This window comes from Trichosurus vulpecula, chromosome 1 (genome assembly GCF_011100635.1).
Source record: "Trichosurus vulpecula isolate mTriVul1 chromosome 1, mTriVul1.pri, whole genome shotgun sequence".
Taxonomy (NCBI): domain Eukaryota; kingdom Metazoa; phylum Chordata; class Mammalia; order Diprotodontia; family Phalangeridae; genus Trichosurus; species Trichosurus vulpecula.
In genome coordinates this window covers 473,624,375-473,642,431 of record NC_050573.1, presented here as the reverse complement: position 1 = coordinate 473,642,431, position 18,057 = coordinate 473,624,375, and the positions used below count along the sequence as shown (strand labels likewise).

The following is an 18,057-nucleotide window of genomic DNA, read 5'->3' as shown; positions in this document are numbered from 1 at the left end:
TCCCTTTATCAATTCCACTATCTCTTCTGTTATTCCAGTTCCTGGTGAAGAACAAAGATACCATAAAGCCACATTAATGTTATAAATATAAGTCATATATTTATCTGGTCAATAAAGGATCCTTTGGAGGAAAATAAAAACTAGCAAGAAAGAGAAATATTACAATATGAAAAACTAACAGTAAAGATTCCAATGGAAAAAAAAATCTGCTTCACTGAATGATCCCTTACGAATATACTATGAAAATGTTATCAAGGGGCAGCTAGGTGGCGCAGTGAGTAGGGCACCAGCCCTGGAGTCGGGAGGACCTGAGTTCAAATCTGACATCAGACACTTGACACATGTACTAGCTGTGTGATTTTGGGCAAGTCACTTAACCCCAATTGACCTGCTGAAAATAAAAAAAAAAAGTTATCAAAAAGAGTGAAAAGAGCTGCCTATTCATTTCATAGGAGTATTTTATTTAATTGCAAAAAAATAAAAATAAAAAAAGCTGGAAGCATATTAAATGTACAATAACCAGAGAATATATATTAACCTAACTAATGATATATTAAAGTAATGGAATAGTAGAAAACAATATAAATGGACAAAGATAAGGATTATAAAGAAACTTAAAAAGTACTTTAACAAATAATGCAAAAAAAAATTTGCAGACACGGGGGGCGGAGCCAAGATGGCAGCTGAAAAGCAGAAACTAACTTGAGCTCCCCGCAGAGTCCCTCCAAAAACCTATAAAAAATGGCTCTGAACCAATTCTAGAACTGCAGAACCCACAAAAGAGCAGAGCGAAGCAGGGCTCCAGCCCAGCACAGCCTGGATGGTCTCTGGGTGAGGTCTATCCCACATGGAGCTGGGAGCAGAGCAGATTGGAGCAGAGCCCAGCATGAGCTGTGTGGACCAACCAGACCAGGAGCCGGGCAGAGTGTGCCCTAGCACCCTGAATCAGTGAGCTGAGCCAGTTACCAGACTTCTCAACCCACAACCACCAAAGACAACAGAGAAGGTTAGTGGGAAAAGCTGTGTGAGTGGAAGGAGTTCCCAGTTCGGCTACCACCCCAGGGGCAGCGGAGGTGGGGTAGCTGCAGAACTACAGCTGCAGTTGCTTCCGGCCCCAGGCCCACCTGGTGGGAGGAATTAAGTGGCAGATCAGAGCAGGAGTTCACAGCCTGTGAAGACCTAAGCCCAGTCCAGGTTGGGGTTCTAGGAGAAGGAGGAGTGCTGGTGTGGCAGAGCTCACGCATCCTCCCAGGCTTGGAACATAGTTCTCTTAACTCTACAAGCAGTCATACCCCACTGAAAAACTCAAGGGTCAAGTTAGTTGGTTGGGAATATGGCCAGGCAGCGAAAATGCACCAAGATTCAGTCTCAGACTCTGGAATCCTTCTTTGGTGACAAAGAAGACCAAGACATACGGCCAGAAGTCAACAAAGTCATAGAGCCTACAACAAAAGCCTCCAAGAAAAACATGAACTGGTCTCAGGCCATGGAAGAGCTCAAAAAGGATTTGGAAAAGCAAGTTAGAGAAGTAGAGGAAAAATTGGGAAGAGAAATGAGAAGGATGTGAGAAAACCATGAAAAACAAGTCAATGACTTGCTAAAGGAGACCCAAAAAATTGCTGAAAAATACAATGAAGAAAACAACACCTTAAAAAACAGACTAACTCAAATGCCAAAAGAGCTCCAAAAAGTCAATGAGAAGAATGCCTTGAAAGGCAGAATTAGTCAAATGGAAAAGGAGGTCCAAAAGACCACTGAAGAAAATACTACCTTAAAAATTAGATTGGAGCAAGTGGAAGCTAGTGACTTTATGAGAAATCAAGATATTATAAAACAGAACCAAAGGAATGAAAAAAATGGAAGACAATGTAAAATATCTCACTGGAAAAACCACTGACCTGGGAAATAGATTCAGGAGAGATAATTTAAAAATTATTGGACTACCTGAAAGCCACGATCCAAAAAAGAGACTAGATATCATCTTTCAAGAAATTATCAAGGAGAACTGCCCTGATATTCTAGAGCCACAGGGCAAAATAGAAATTGAAAGAATCCATCAACTGCCTCCTCAAATAGATCCCCAAAAGAAATCTCCTAGGAATATTGTCGCCAAATTCCAGAGCTCCCAGATCAAGGAGAAAATACTGCAAGCAGCCAGAAGAAACAATTTGAGTATTGTGGAAACACAATCAGAATAACCTAAGATCTAGCAGCTTCTACATTAAGAGATCGAAGGGCTTGGAACACAATATTCCAGAGGTCAATGGAGCTAGGATTAAAACCAAGAATCACCTACCCAGCAAAACTGAGCATCATGCTCCAAGGCAAAATATGGAATTTCAATAAAATAGAGGACTTTCAAGTTTTCTCAGTGAAAAGACCAGAGCTGAATAGAATATTTGACTTTCAAACACAAGAATCAAGAGAAGCATGAAAAGGTAATCAAGAAAAAGAAATTGCAAGGGACTTACTAAAGTTGAACTGTTTTGCTTATATTCCTACATGGAAAGATGATGTGTATGATTCATGAGACCTCAGTATTAGGGTAGCTGAAGGGAATACTTATATATATATATATGTATGTATATGTATATGTGAGTGTGTATATGTATATATGGATGTGTGTATATATATATATATATAGAGAGAGAGAGAGAGAGAGAGACAGAGAGAGAGAGACAGAGAGAGACAGAGAGAGAGAGAGAGAGAGAGGGCACAGGGTGAGGTGAAGATGAAGGGAAGATATCTAAAAGAAATAAAATAAAATTAAGGGATGAGAGAGGAATACATTGAGAGAGGGAGATAGGGAGAGATAGAATGGGGTAAATTATCTCACATAAAAGTGGCAAGAAAAAGCAGTTCTGTAGGAAGGGAAGAGAAGTCAGGTGAGGGGGAATGAGTGAATCTTGCTCTCATCAGATTTGACCTGAGGAGGTAATACCATACATACTCAATTGGGTAACTTACCCCACAGGAAAAAAGGAGGAAGAAGAAGATAAAAAAAGGTGGGGAGGGGGATGATAGAAGGGAGGACAGATGGGGCTGGAGGTAATCAAAAACAAACACTTTCAAAAGGGAACAGGGTCAAGGGAGAAAATTCAATAAAGGGGGATAGGTTAGGAAGGAGCAAAATATAGTGAGTCTTTCACAACATGAGTATTGTGGAAGGGTTACACCTAATGATACGCAGGTGGCCTATGTTGAATTGCTTGACTTCTCAGGGAGGGTGGGTGGGAAGGGAAGAGGGGAGAGAATTTGGAACTCAAAGTTTTAAAAACAGATGTTCAAAAACAAACAAAAAAAAAAGTTTTTGGCATGCAACTAGAAAATAAGATACACAGGCAATGGGGCGTAGAAATTTATCTTGCCCTACAAGAAAGAAAGGGAAAAGGTGATGGGAGGGGGGTGGGGTGACAGAAGGGAGGGCTGACTGGGGAACAGGGCAACCAGAATATACGCCATCTTGGAGTGGGGGGGAGGGTAGAAATGGGGAGAAAATTTGTAATTCAAACTCTTGTGAAAATCAATGCTGAAAACTAAATAAAAAAAATTTGCAGAAACACACATAGAATACACTAATTAAAATTATATCAGGAAAAGCTAATGAGACTGGACAAAGAATCTTGATAAAACTTATAAGGAGAAGCTGAAAAAGTGTTTGGATACAAAGTGAATTGAAGTCCAATAATTTAGATATAATATAGATTTTGTATTGATTTTTAATGTTAAGTTTTTAAAAAAACCTAAAAATCTCATCTCTTGGTCTATGGCCTTTTCTTTTCCAACAATACTATTTTTCTCTTCACTTGTAAAAGCACAAAATTCAAGTGTACAATGGAGGCAATTCTGGGGGTACAAAGAACATGTAGTTGAGTTAAATCACAAATAACATAGTCAGAGAGAACAGGGTCTTTTTCTGTTTTGTCCACAAGTCTGAACTCTTTGGCTTCTGGATGAAACTAATTATCATATGTCTTAACACACTAGTGGGGTTCCACTGGATTCTGAGCATAATAAGTGTCCAACTAGTTTTTCCAGATTATGTTATGTTTTTATGTTGTATTCTGTTACGTTGCATAATGTTATGTTTTGCTTTTTGATCATTCAAAATTTTAGATCAATGTAGAGTTTGATACTTCCCAGCATCAAATGTACTTTCAGAGAACAGAACAGTATAATGAGTTAGGCAGCTTTACAAAAGGAAACAGTAAAAATCACAGCGGGCAAGGGAGGGGAACTAATATGGACAGTACAGTAAATAAGAACATTGAGCTAAGAGTCAAGAGACCTGCACTGTCTTTATTTCTTGCTCTGCCATTTATTACCTGCAGAATCTCAGACAAGTCATTTCATCTCCGTAGGCCTCAGTTTTCTTCTCTGTCAAATCGGGTAGTAGGCCAACATTATCATTAAAGTACCTGCATGCTGACTGTCTTGAAAGCCTGGAGCAGGCACACCTTTTCCCCAGCTCTCTGACTCATTATGAATCCACCCCAGGAGCCTGAAGAAAACTGCTAAAAGCTTAAGCTTAGCTCACATCTGGGGTATCTCCAAAAGGCAGAGAATAGAAGCATACTCAATGTTCAGTACAGATCAGGGGGTTGGAAAGGAAACAGTAACATATAACTATCGCCATGCCCCCAGGAGGTTGATATTAAAAACATATTATGAAGTCAAGCTTCTAAATTGGCATTTCACCTGTTCCTTTGTTTATAGACTGACTATCTGAACAACTCCATCCAGGTCTGTGATAGAATGGAAGCTAGGACCTGACTGGCCTCAGCTTCCCAGACATAGTTTTGTTTTTTTTTCCTCACCCTCTTAGTAAACATGGAGTAGGCTCAGGACAAAGATGCCCTGGGACTTGATTGGGTCTGCCTTCCCTGATTTGCTTTCTAGGTCACTCAGGGGTACAAAAGAAAGTCCTAGCCATGTGAAGTCTAGGCTTCTCACACTTAGTGGGTGCCTCAAACTACATAGGTCACCAAACCCTGAGGACACAATAACCAGACTTTGAAGTGCCTAGTCCCCCAAAGGGTAGCTAGGAAGCTCAGTGGATAAAGTGTCAGGCCTGGAGTCAGGAAAACCCAAGTTCAAATAGTCTGGCTGTCTGACCTCACTTAACCTCTTATCTGCCTTAGTTTTATCATCTGTAAACCTGGGATAACGATCATACCTACCTCACTGGGCTTCTGTCAGGATCAAAGGAAATAATATTTGTAAAGCACTTAGCGCATTATCTAATACGTACTACGCACTATGTAAATATATAAATGCTTTTCTCCTTCATCCAGAGAAACTAAAGGCCACTGTATTCTCCTTGCACATTCTTACTGTCTTAGAGCAAAGTAAACCTCTTTTGTTAAAGTTCAGTGACTTGTGAGTCCCTCATTTCATCCCAACATTGAACCTGACCCTACAACAAGGTCCAAAGTAGGGCATAGGCAAAGCTCTTAGGCCTGCTACCAGTCAGCTCTGAGGGAACCAAAGTCTCAAGACATCCTGAATATACAAGGTTGCCTCTAAGGCTGGAATCTTCCACCCCAAACTTAGTCACCTAGGCTTAGGGAAGACACACAAAAAAGGAGAGGCAGCCAGAGTCTAGGCTCAGGCTTGCCTAAGCTAACATGTGCTCATGGTCTACCAGTTCTCATAGGAAATCCAGAGATGGGGAGGATTCACTGGCTTTTTAATAGCCACTGAGTCATCAGCCCTTCCCACTCAGTAGTTAATAAGGGAATTTGCTTTGTCATCTTCAGCAATGAGCCACAGGCATTTTCAGAAGTTGCTAAGGAAGCTCCATGGGAAGGACTGAATGGCTCCTTAACATTCTAACTTCACTAGCATGTTAAGAGAGTAGCAAAAACTGTTACCATTTCCATGGCAATCTATATCCAGAGAAATTCTAATTTACCTAGAAACAACTAAATTCTTCTACTTCCATCCTATTAGCAGAGGCCATATCAACATGTGACCACTTTTTGGTTATAAAGTGAATAATTGAATAATTTTACACAAATACCTAAGTATAAGTTTACATATTTTTAAATCTCCCAGTTGCCATTTTCTGTCAGGTAATTCTTTTAATGAACAAGTTAAGACTAGATGACTGCTAAGGTCTAGTTCAATCCTCAATTTCTGTAATTCTGTGATAGTCCAATCTCTCATATGCAGAAACAGAGACCCAGAGAGATGAATTTCCTTGGCAAAGTCATGTGGTAAGAAGTGGAATCAAGTTTCAAATCTATATACTGGTTCGAAATTTTTTGGACTCCTAACCCTTTTCATTTATTTTTTCTCCCTCAGATTTCCAGCAATTTTGAAGGAAGGGAGGAGGAGATTTTCTTCTCTCTTTTCTTCTCCCCAGTATTAACAGTAGTTTGTAGGGTAAGCACAAAGCCATGGGAGACATGTATTTATCAGTACCTGAGTCCCTTGGCTGCTTTCTCCATTTCTGTTTGATGATTCTGAGAACTAGATAGTTTCAGCCTTGTAGTTTATCTCATAAAATGACAGTTCTTGAGATTGAGATTGGCCTAAAGGGAACCAGAGGGAAGATTCTCTTAACGGCATGCTTGTCAGGAGAGATGACCAAAGGCAGTGTCATTCTACAGCTGAAAGACTAAATAGTCATGCTTTGGCTGGAGAGAAGAATTGGAACTTGGAATTGCTTAAATAGTACAGGTCTAAGGGAAATGTAAAATATATATTTAACATTTACACCACTTGTCAGGACTTTCCTGAGGGAGCACAATAGGTCAAATGAGATAGTTTATGTATTAGTTAATGTGTGCCTACATGTTTTTATGCTTCTTGTATGATTTTTGTCAAAAGGAATAAACAGCTGTTTTACATCTGATATCCACATTGTACATGGAATATATTTTTTAAGGAGTTACTATATTATCCTCATTTGGTGGAGATCCAACACATAAGCCATACCTAGCTTTGTTTCAGAGATTTCCTTTAAGTTATTGCGGGTTATATAAGTTATATAGGGAGAGGAAAGATCATTAAAATGTGAACTCCTTGAGAGCAGGGACCAAGTCTTTGCCTTTCTATGGATACCTAGCACATATAGTTTCTGGTGCACAAATAAATGCTTCTTGGCTCAGTCAGAAAACTGCTCTTTGGGATCAGACCTCTACCTTCAGGATTGAACCCAGAAATTTTTATTGCCCTCTTTCCCCAGACTTTAAAGGTCCAGTACGAAGAATGAAGCTTTCCCTTGGGAAAGCTCTAAACTATGACTCTTGCAAATTGCACAGAATCGGAGGCTACTGAAGGGCTGGGAACGCATCTTATTTAGGACCATATAATTCACAGATGCTAGGAATCTTATGTATCCTCTGGTCTTGTACCTTCATTTTACATTTGAGGAAAGTGTAGCTGAGAGAGGTGAAACTGTCAAAGGTCCCAGAGACAGTGCGTGACAAAGCCAGAATTCAAAACATAAATCAAAGGCCGTGTTCATTCCATCATTAAACAATTTGTTTCTACATTTCCTCCCAGTAGATAGTATTAACAATAGCAGGTACTAAATAAAATACTTTTAGAATGAAAACAACAATCTCAAAGTCAGACAAACACATTTCTGTAATGAAATTCATTTAAAAAACGAGAACCCTTTTAAACAAATGTTATCTTCCAAATATTCCTGATTTAGCTTTTGCTGTTCAGTCATTACAGTCATGTCTGACTTTTCATGATGCCATTTGGGATTTTCTTGGCAAAGATAATGGAGTGGTTTGTAATTTCCTTCTCTAGCTCATTTTACAGATGAGGAAACTAAGGCAAGCAGAGTGAAGTGACTTGTGCAGGGTTATACAGCCAGTAAGTGTCTGAGGCCAGATTTGAACTCAAGAAAATGAGTCTTCCTGACTCCAATTCTGGCTCTCTAATCACTGTACCAACAACTTCTGTCAAGATGTAATTCCCATTCCTGCAAAAAACACTAGAAAACATAATATACAGATATTTCCTTAATAAAAATAGTATCTATGTAAAATAAAGAACCAGCACCACATGAAATGGTAACAAACTAGAGTCCTCTTTAACAAGAACAGGGATAAAGCAAGGACGTGTTCATTATCATTACCGTCACCATGACTATCTGATATACTGCTAAAAATGTGCTACAGCAAAGGGGCAGCTAGGTGGCGCAGTCAGTAGAGCACCGGCCCTGGAGTCAGGAGGACCTGGGTTCAAATCCGGCCTCAGACACTTGACACATGTACTAGCTGTGTGACCTTGGGCAAGTCACTTAACCCCAATTGCCCTGCCAAAAAGCAAAAAAAATAAAAAAATAAAAAAAAATGTGCTACAGCAAAAAAAAAAAAAAAAATTGAAGCAAATGAAGGTATTACCTTTTGTAAATAATGACATGAACCCTGAACTTGAACTAAAAATTAAGTGAAATAATTTCAGTAACATTGTAGGATGGGAAACAAATTATTTAAATTAGCAGTATTTCTATATATTACCACCAAAAGCCAGCAGGAAGTGATAGAGAAATTCCATAAAATAACTAAAGAATGCATAAAATACTTGGGAATCTACCTGTGAAGATATATATAGGTACTAAATGCATAAAGCTAAAAACACCATTTATACAACTATTCATAGAAATACTCATTCTTCATTGTTAGGAAGAGCTAATATGACAAAATTTACAACACTAACAAAATTAATTTATAACTTCAGTGTCATATCAATCAAATTACCAAAAGATTACCTTAGAAAACTAGAAAAAAAATATCAAACTTTATTGGGATAAACAAAAGGCCTATGCACAAGGGAAATTTAAAGAGTGGAAAGGAAGAAGGCCAAGTAGTACCCTATCTCAAACTATACTACAAAGCAGTAATAATAAGAAATTATTTGGTACTGCTTAACAGAAAGACCAATCAGTGGAAGAGATTAGGTACACAAGATAGAAAAACAAATAAACATAGCTGCCTGGCATTTGATAAAGGCCCTAGCTAACAGGAGAAGAACTCACCATTTGGGGGGAAAAAAAACAAAACAAAACTCCAAGCAGAAAAAAACTCCAAGCAAAAAAAAACTGGCAAGCAGCCTCGTAGAAACTATGTACAGACAAGTATATAAGCTGTATACCAAAATAAATCCAAATGGACATAAAACAGACAAAGACTAACATCATTAAAAAAAAATAGAGGAACACAGAAGAAATTTTCAGATCCATGGATAGAGACTCTTAATAAATAGATAATTTTGATTACATAAAATGAAAAAGTTTTTGTACAAATCTAAGAGCTAAAATTAGAAGGGAAAAAAGGCAACTGGAAAAAAAAAAAAAACCTTCACAGCAATCTCTGATAAAGGTCTCATTTCCAAGATCCACAGGGGACAGATTCAAGAATATAAGAATAAGAGCCATTTCCCCCAGTGAAAAGTGAACCAACGATATGATCAGGCAATTTTATTAAAAAAAAAATTATCTAAAGCTATATGAAAAAAGGCTCCAAATTACTAAAAACTGAAGAAAAGCAAATTAAATAAATTCTGAGGAGCCATCTCACACCCCTAAGATTAGTAAAGCTGATAAAAAAAAGAAAAATAACAAATGTTGGGAAGAATTATAGGAAAATAAGTACATTGTTGCAATGTTGGGAGACCATTGGTCTAGCCATTCCAGAAAGTAATTTACAACTATGCCCCCAAAGTTATTGAACTATGCATCCTCTTTGAGCTATGGATAATCTTCCTGGGCTTATACTCCAAATAGATCAAGGTGAAAAAAGGACCAATTTGTACAAAAATACCTATAGAAACTTTTTTTGTACTGATGAAAAACTGGAAACTAAAGCATTAATGTATCAATTATGAGTGGCTAAACAAATTATAATGATATGAATATAGTGGAATATTACTGTGCCATAAGTAATGATAAAAGGAATGGTTTCAGTGAAACCTAGAAATACTTGAATGAATTAGTTCAGAATAAAGCCAGCAGAACCAGGAGAAAAAAAAAACATACAATAACAGCATTGAGAAGACAAACAACTTTGAAAGACTTAAGAATTCTGATCAACTCAATGACCAGTCACAATTACAGAAGCATGTTTCTCACTTCTTAGAGAGGACTCAGGATTCAGAATAAGTGATATATTCTGGAATATGGCTGATGCTGGAACTTATATGGCTTTATTATGTACTATGTGAATTTGGGTTTTGTTTATTAATCTTTTTATTATGTTAATATCAAATGAATCATAAAGATATATGCTTGAAGAAGGTACTCATTAGTTTCATAAGTAGGTCTTGAGCAGAATCCAAAGGGAAGAATTTCCTATAGGGACAAGTTTTACTTAATTATTTAATCTGTGCAAGAGAGTTCTCACAGAGAGGGGAAAATCTTGAAATATGTGTAATGTAACAACAAAACTACACCAATAAAACTTAAAAAAAAATGAAAGTGTAACATAAGGCAGCAAAAGTGATCCAACTTGCTTTCTTCCTCCTATTCAATTCTGTGCCCAGCTCATTATTTACCTGCAGTGCCTATATAAGATATATGTACTGATGGACTATATGTATTTTTTACAAGGGTTTTGTTTTTCCTTTTCTTTTTCCATTTTCCTCAATGGAAGTTGTAGGGAGAGGGAAATAGAATTTTGTTCATGAAAAAAAAATATATTTTTAAAAAAATCCTTATTAATTTCACTGGTTCATAGTTTCTTATGATGCATTTTAAGAGAATCGAATACAAATTGAATCCCCAGTGCTTAAGATAGTATCACACATAGAGTTAAGATAGTGTTTCACACACTTAATAAATAAATGTTGACTTAACTTGACAAATGGTTAACATCCCATTTGTTAGTTAACAAAGTATCATTCCAATATTACTACATAACCCGTTAGAGAGTTAAAAAGTGATTTTTTTGATTAGCTTTTCTATACATGCATCTATTCACTGATAAAATCTCACTTGGCAGGCTTAGAAGAGACCTAAGAGATCACAGTATAACCATATGTAAGTATGAACCTTCTATAAAATATCCTGGACAGGCAGTTCTTCAGCTTGAAGACCTCCAATGCAACAACTATAATTTTTAGTAAGTTTTTCATTAGCTGGAGCTACCTCTCTGTAACTTCCAACTATTCATATATGTTCTCTAAAAAGTCTAATTCATCTTACACACTGTTCTTTTGGAATATTTTAAGAGCTGTCATCATACCCTAAATAAATTTTCCAGGCTAAGTATTCATAGTAACTTCAATGGAACTTCCAGTAGGGCTGGTTTTGAGTACCCTCATCATTTTGGTGACAGCTATCTCAGTGATGACCATCTCCTGCACCAAGTTGAGTTGGTCAATGTAGTTAATAAAATAAGCTCGATATTAATGTTATGGTCTAAACATGACAAAATTACAGCAGGACTCTTAATAGAACCATAGACTTATAGCTGGAAGAGTCTCTAGAGGCCACCTAGTCTAACCTCCTCACTTTAGAAATGTGGAAACTGCTCAGAGAAGTTAAGTGACTTACACAAGATCTGTGACTTCAAAGTCAGTGAGTGCTGCCTACCTCCATCATCTTAGTCCTATACTAAAATTAATGCCGTCAAAAGCATGAAAGTGGTGCACCTAGGTGGCTCAGTGAGTAAAGCACCAGCCCTGGAGTCAGGAGGACCAGAGTTCAAATCTCACCTCAGACAGGGCACATTTGCTAGCTGTGTGACCTTGGGCAAGTCACTTAACCCTAATTGCCCTGCCTTCCCCTCTCCAAAAAAAAAAAAAAAAAAAAGGAAAAAAAAGGCCTTAAAGTATTTAGTTACTCACAAATTGGGTAAAATTGTAAAAGTCATCAAAGATAAGTGTTGTAAAGTAAAGTATATATTTTAAGTATCAAAAGATGAATGAGTTTGCTGATGTAGTGATTCCTTCCACTAAGTTTCAAGAGTTGCTGTAGGAGAAAAATTCACCTGGAGGAGGTGGCTTCCCAGACAACAGACACAATCTGTAGAGGGATTTTAGACGAAATATTCGTCATGATAGAGCTCTATCATTCTTATAATCTGGAAATGACTCCTATTTGTCAGCTGTGACACTTGGAATACCACTAGAGTAATTAGAAATCAGCATTAGTCCCACAGTCATTTAAACCGTCTCATAATGAACCTGGACGCTGTTCATAGCTTCCAAGGACCCGCAGGGTCACCCCCTGCTTGCAGTCCCCAGGTCGCACGTAGGGTCCTTATGAAACCTTCCAACCTTCCCTCACTCTTCCCCTCCCCCCAGGAACCGTCCTTGCCCTCCAGGCCGGCCTCACCTGATGGTTCTGATAACGAAGTACACCAGGACCGCAGCGCTCACCACCATCAGCACCAACAGGGCCCTCTGGGTCATAGGCTTGTCGCCGGAATTCGGGGACACGGCCAGGCCGCCCCCTCCGACCCCGGCAGGCCCGGCTCCAGGGCCGCTGCCATTGCCGCTGAGCCCGGCCTGCCCGGAAGGGGACACGGTCCTGCCAGGGCCCGGGAGGCCGGGCCCCGCAGGAAGGGCAGTGCCCGAGGCCCGGGGCGGTGGTGGGGGCTGAGAAGGAGTCAGCGAGACGCCCGGAGACGACTGTCGGGTGGCGTGGGCGGCCGCTCCGTCCAGCAGCAGCAGCAGAAGCAGCAGCGAGGACAGCTGGCCGCTTAACGCCAGCAGCAGCGCGGCCGACAGCAAGCGGCGACAGCGGCAGCAGCAGCAGCGGCAACGCGAGGGCCGCATCATCCCCGCGTCGCCCGCTCACCACGCCGCGTTCGCCGGCCCCACCAGCCCGGCCCCGGCCCAGGCCCGGGCTCCGGGAGGAACCATGGGCGCAGCAGAGGAGGAGGCAGACGCCCAGGAGGAGGAACCGACGGCGGAGGCCAGGCCCGGGCCACTGGGGGAACCGGAAGTTTGCACATCTCCAGAGACGCCCCGGCTACTAGGGACGCTTCTTGTTGCCATAAAACGGCAGGAAGGGCGGAGAAGGACGCGTCCGGTGACGTCACACGCAGAAGGAGCCACGTGGTGATCCCGGGGGAGGGCTGAGCTGAGTGGGCAGAGCCTCGCAATAGAGCTGCTTAGTGGGCTGAATGTGTCTGTGACTGGTGGAGGATGCCGTATGTTTCGAAGTCGCCTGAGCAACGGTTATATAAAGTCATTTTCCCATTATTTAGAAAATGGGAACTCATTCTTTCTTTCAAGAGACTTATATTAAACTCACTGTCTGCAATGCACTAACATCTCACTCATCCAGAAAGCGTACATTAAGCACTGTCTCGGTGGAAGTCAAGAGGCCACGTGGTATCGAGAAGGGAAGACTTGGGTTAGGATTAGGAGCTGAGTGACCCCAGACAATTCACAGTCTCTAGGTGTCCCCCGGGCCAGGGGTTCTTTCTATAAGTTGGGGACATAATGACCACAACAAGTGCACAACCTGTTATCCTAATCCTGTCACTAGCAAGTTGTATTTCTATATCTGCCCTCCCAGTCATAACCAAACTCCTAGGAAAAAAAAAAGCCATCAAAACCAGTGCTGGCACGTTGTATGTGCTTAATGAATGCTAGTTGAATGAATAAACTCCTCAATTGCTTATTCTCTTCTCATTAATATCATCTGCCACACAACCCCGGCTCTTAACTGGAAATACTCTATCCAAAGTTATCTATCCACAATCTCAACTGTTAAATACAATGGTCTTTTCTTAATCCTCATCCTTCTTTGACCTCCCTGCAGCACTTGATCCTGTGGACCACACTGCCCCCTCCTATATATTATCTTCTCTCAGGTGTTTCATGGCATTTCTCTTGCCTGATTCTTCTCTTTTCTCTCTCCTTTCATCATCCTCAATCTCCTTTATTAGATTACAATCTATGTCCTGTTCCATATGCTTCAGAGTAAATCATGTCTTTCGTTCTCTTTTCTTTTTTTATACCCTATCTTGATGACCTCATGGAATCAGTTATCTGCTGGATACAAATGACTCCCAGATTTACATATCCTGTCCTCACCTCTTTCTTGAGCTAAAGATTTGTGCCTACAAACTGCCTGCTGAACATTGTTATGTGGATGTCCCATAGACACTTTCTACTCAATTTATGTAAAGAAACAGTATCTCCCTAAATCCACCTCCTTCCTAACTTCACTATATCTGAGAAGGCACCACAATACTTTGTTACCTTGTTTCATAATTAGTTACTCTGTTTCATCATAGACTCTTCACTCTATTGTTAACAGAAGCCAGTCTTAATTGAGCCAGTCTCTAACCTGAGAAGGATGAAACAGCAGGCCAGAGACAAAATGCCAGTAGTCAGGTAGCCATTGAATTAATTAGTTTCATTATGAGGAACAGATTTTCAAATCGGGAATTCCCCTGATCAGAATTCCATCTTGCTGAAGTGAAGTCAGAGATTATATACAGAAATCACAATGGTAAGAGATGGGGGGAAGGTGGATTACAAAAAAATTGGTTTCCAGTGGATGGGCAATTCTGAAGTCCAGGCTTTCAGATTTGACTTGGTGGGTCACAAGATCAGAGTTCTGTGACAGGAACAGGTTCTACAATCTTTGATGCACTTCACTTCAGGTACACAGGCACAAAAGAATGCCAGTGATCGTGAGCCTTGTCAAAATTTGATTAATCATTTTAACCTGCATTGTGAGCTCTGACTCACCAGCTGGAAAAGGCAATTCTTGAGAATTCTGAATTATTAGTATATTCATTACACATATCATGTAGATTAATATGAAAATCTTACTTCCACACTATCCATAAATCATCAGTTACCAAATTTCATCATTTCTACCACACTGTCTTGTATTCATTCCCTCCTCTTCACTCAGTCACTACCCTTGTTCTCCTTTATCACCACATACCTCAACTATTCGAAATAGCTTCTAATTGGTGTTGCTACCTGCAAATGTCTATCCTCTCCAGTCCATCCTCTACATAGCTACCAAATTGTTATTCCTAAAGCACACACCTATGTGACTCCTCTGTTCAAAAAGCTTCATTTGTTTCTTCATTGCTTCTAAGATAAAATAGAAACTCCTCAACCTATCATTTCAATCCCTCCACAATTTGGCTTCAACCCATCCTTCCAGATTTTTTTTTTTCACATTATTCTGCTTTACTCGTTCTACTTTTCTGACAAACTGGTCCAAATGCTGTGTCTTGTATGTGACCTCCCTTCCTTTTTCCACTCCTGGAATTGTCACCCTATTCCTCTTTCCCTCTTTGGATCCCTAGCTTACTTACTTCAGTTTAAGTGGGATCAGTTTAAGTGGCAACTCTTATATTAGGCCCTCACATTGTTAACCTCACTCCACAAAGTTATTTTGTATTTACTTGGCATATATTTTGCATTCGACTCTCTGAGAGAGTTGAAACTGAGAGAGACTCAAATCCCTTGTTTGTCCAAAGTCACAAATGTCCTAATCAACAGAGGCATGATTTGAACCTAGATCCTCTTTAAATTAAGTGCTCTTTTCACTAGACCAGAGTAGGGATAAAATTTTCACTATCAAAATTGTTAATATTAGTTATTAATATCAAGATAGCATCAAGAATTACAGTGGCAAAAGATTTATGTTATTTTTTAATCTAATTGGCATTTTACAACACATCTTTTAATCTTGATTAATTTGGTCTCCAAGGTAATCTATGTAGTTGAGTAAAATTTTCTATTAGTTTTGTAAGGGTCTTGACCTGGGAATGCCCAGATCTTCTAACATCCTGCATCCTGTATTTTTCTGTCACATGAGTGGAAGGAGTCTCTTTTGAAAGTTTGCTTAGCAGGAACAAGCTGGGTCTTTAAAACTACTCAGACTGGGACATAATAGCAATCCTGACAGATGACTTCTTTTGAGACTGGTGGTTACCTCTGGAATTCAGGAGTTCCTAGGTTACCTAGTTGGTACTGGCCTTCTTGCCAGAAGTACTTCCTAAAGTTACTACAATGCTTTCTGGAGTAGAAAATGACCACCACCAGGAGTTGAGTTGAAGTTATAATCATTTGCCAGAAGCTCACCTTAAGTAAATGTTTTGAGGGGACGTTCAGAACTGAGGTGAAGGTGAAATACACATTTTAAGTAACAACCTTCTAGGAGAGTACAACAGGACTTAGGTTTCTGTCTTATGTTTTAATTATTTATCAGACTGCTTATGGGTCTTTTGTGTTTTAATTTTTCTTTCTGTGGAAAAAATAGCTGTCCTAAATCTGATCTACTTTGTATACTGAGTACCTTTCTATAAGGGACTCTGCTGTCCAGAATGTTTAGACTAGTTCGCAGCTCCACCGACTACACCGTATTAGTGTGTCTATTTTCCCACACCCAGACAGTATTTTTCATTTTCCTTTTCTGACATCTTAGCCAATCTGATGAACGTTAGGTGGGTGGTAACCCTGAGTTGTTTTAATTTGCATTTCTTTAATTATTAGTGATTTGGAGCTTTTTTTTTCATATTACTATTGATAGCTTGGACTTCTTCCTTTGAAAAGTGCTTATTGAAATCTTTTGAACATTTATTAATTGCAGAATGAGTTTATTATAAATTTGAATAAAATTTTTACATGTCTTTGAAATGGACACATATCAAAGAATCTTCCTAGAAAGATTTTCCCCCAGTTGCCTTCTAAATTTATTAGCCTCTACTTCTTCGTGTGTATGTGCAAAACCTTTAAAATGTTAATCAAGATTTCTCATTTTATTGTCTACAATTCTCTCTATCCCTTCCTTGCTTGGTCATAATCTATTCCCTTACACATAGATCTGAAAGGTAATTTCTGTCTTGATCCTCAAATTTGATTATGACATTATCCTTTAGGTCCAAGTCTTTTACTTGGGATGTCTTTCAAGGGCTATCAGCTCCAGCTTCCATTCTGGTATAATCTTCCCAACATTAATCATCAGATATGCTCTTATATCAGGGCTGTCTAACCTTAGGTTATCTTAGGGTCACATTAAAATAAAATAATTATTTGAAGGCCGCACCCAGAACAAAAAATATAGTAGACTAATAGAAAGTGGGAGAACGCACATCATCAACATGATGGGCGAAGGTGTGAAGGGCGAAAGCAAACACAAAACAACAAAACGACAACACAACAGTATAAGGGTAGGTGCATGCTGACTAGTCTGCATCCTACAGTCGGAATGCATCCCACAGATAGATTGAAAATTCCATTTGATATGTTCTGTCTGTAATACTGCTTAAAAACACCAAAAAAATTAACATCAAAGTGATTATTTATTAGTGATGGAATTAAAAAATCTAATACACGTTCCATGCAAATTACTATTTTATTTTTTCACTTGTGAAAATTAAAACTCACAGGTGGGCCACATAAAATCACACTGCAGGCCACATGCGGCCCATGGGCCCATATTTTGGACAGCCCTGCTCTTATATTATTGATTGACCTGGTGATTTGCACCCCAACAACATTTAACCAATTAACATCAGCTTTTTTTTTAAATAAAAGAATAATTATTTGAAAGACATAACAGGAAGTACAAAAGCATTTCTCAAATACTTAGGTATACACCCTCCCCTATACCACCTTATTCTCTGAGAAGTATGAGCTCAGACTTAACATAGTGGCTGAAAAAGCAATCATTCCACTAAATTTACTTCTGAATGTAGAATCATCCTCAATCCACTAGAACAAACTGGAACAAACAGGTGACTCTTCACCCTGATCAACTGTCCAAAAACTCTGGCATGGGCTCTAGTTCCTGGACCTTGATCTCATAACCTTTTAAAACTCACAAGGTCACAGCAGAGTTTTTTCTGTCTCCAATATTCCTAGGCAGAGGGCAAGAAAATTAGACATAACAGGGACAAACAACAGCAGGGCCATGTACTCATGGCTTTACGTCAATCTGGCCATTGGCACTGTCCCCACCTAAAGACCTATAGCAGTTATTGCCTCTTCACTCAAACACAACTAGTGAGAGAAAAGACCAAATTGCCACTCTGGGAATCCTTTGTATGCATTCTCAGTCCTGGCTTAGTAGACAACCTAAAGTCATGCAATATAAAGATTAGAAATAAT

At 39.3% G+C, this 18,057-nt stretch overlaps 1 protein-coding gene across 3 annotated transcripts in view; it reads right to left on the bottom strand.

Moving 5' to 3' along the window:
- The window catches only part of FAM174A (family with sequence similarity 174 member A), a 48,881-nt gene extending 35,965 nt beyond the window's left edge, over nucleotides 1-12,916 (bottom strand). For 2 of the 3 annotated variants that reach the window (XM_036742016.1, XM_036742019.1), the window contains exon 1: nucleotides 12,299-12,830. In XM_036742016.1, coding sequence (XP_036597911.1) covers nucleotides 12,299-12,744 — 446 coding nt within the window. In that variant the 5' untranslated portion in view covers nucleotides 12,745-12,830. Of the gene's footprint in view, nucleotides 1-12,298 lie in introns of all 3 variants that reach the window. The other variant, XM_036742017.1, reaches the window with a different exon arrangement.
- Between the last annotated feature and the right edge of the window lie 5,141 nt (nucleotides 12,917-18,057).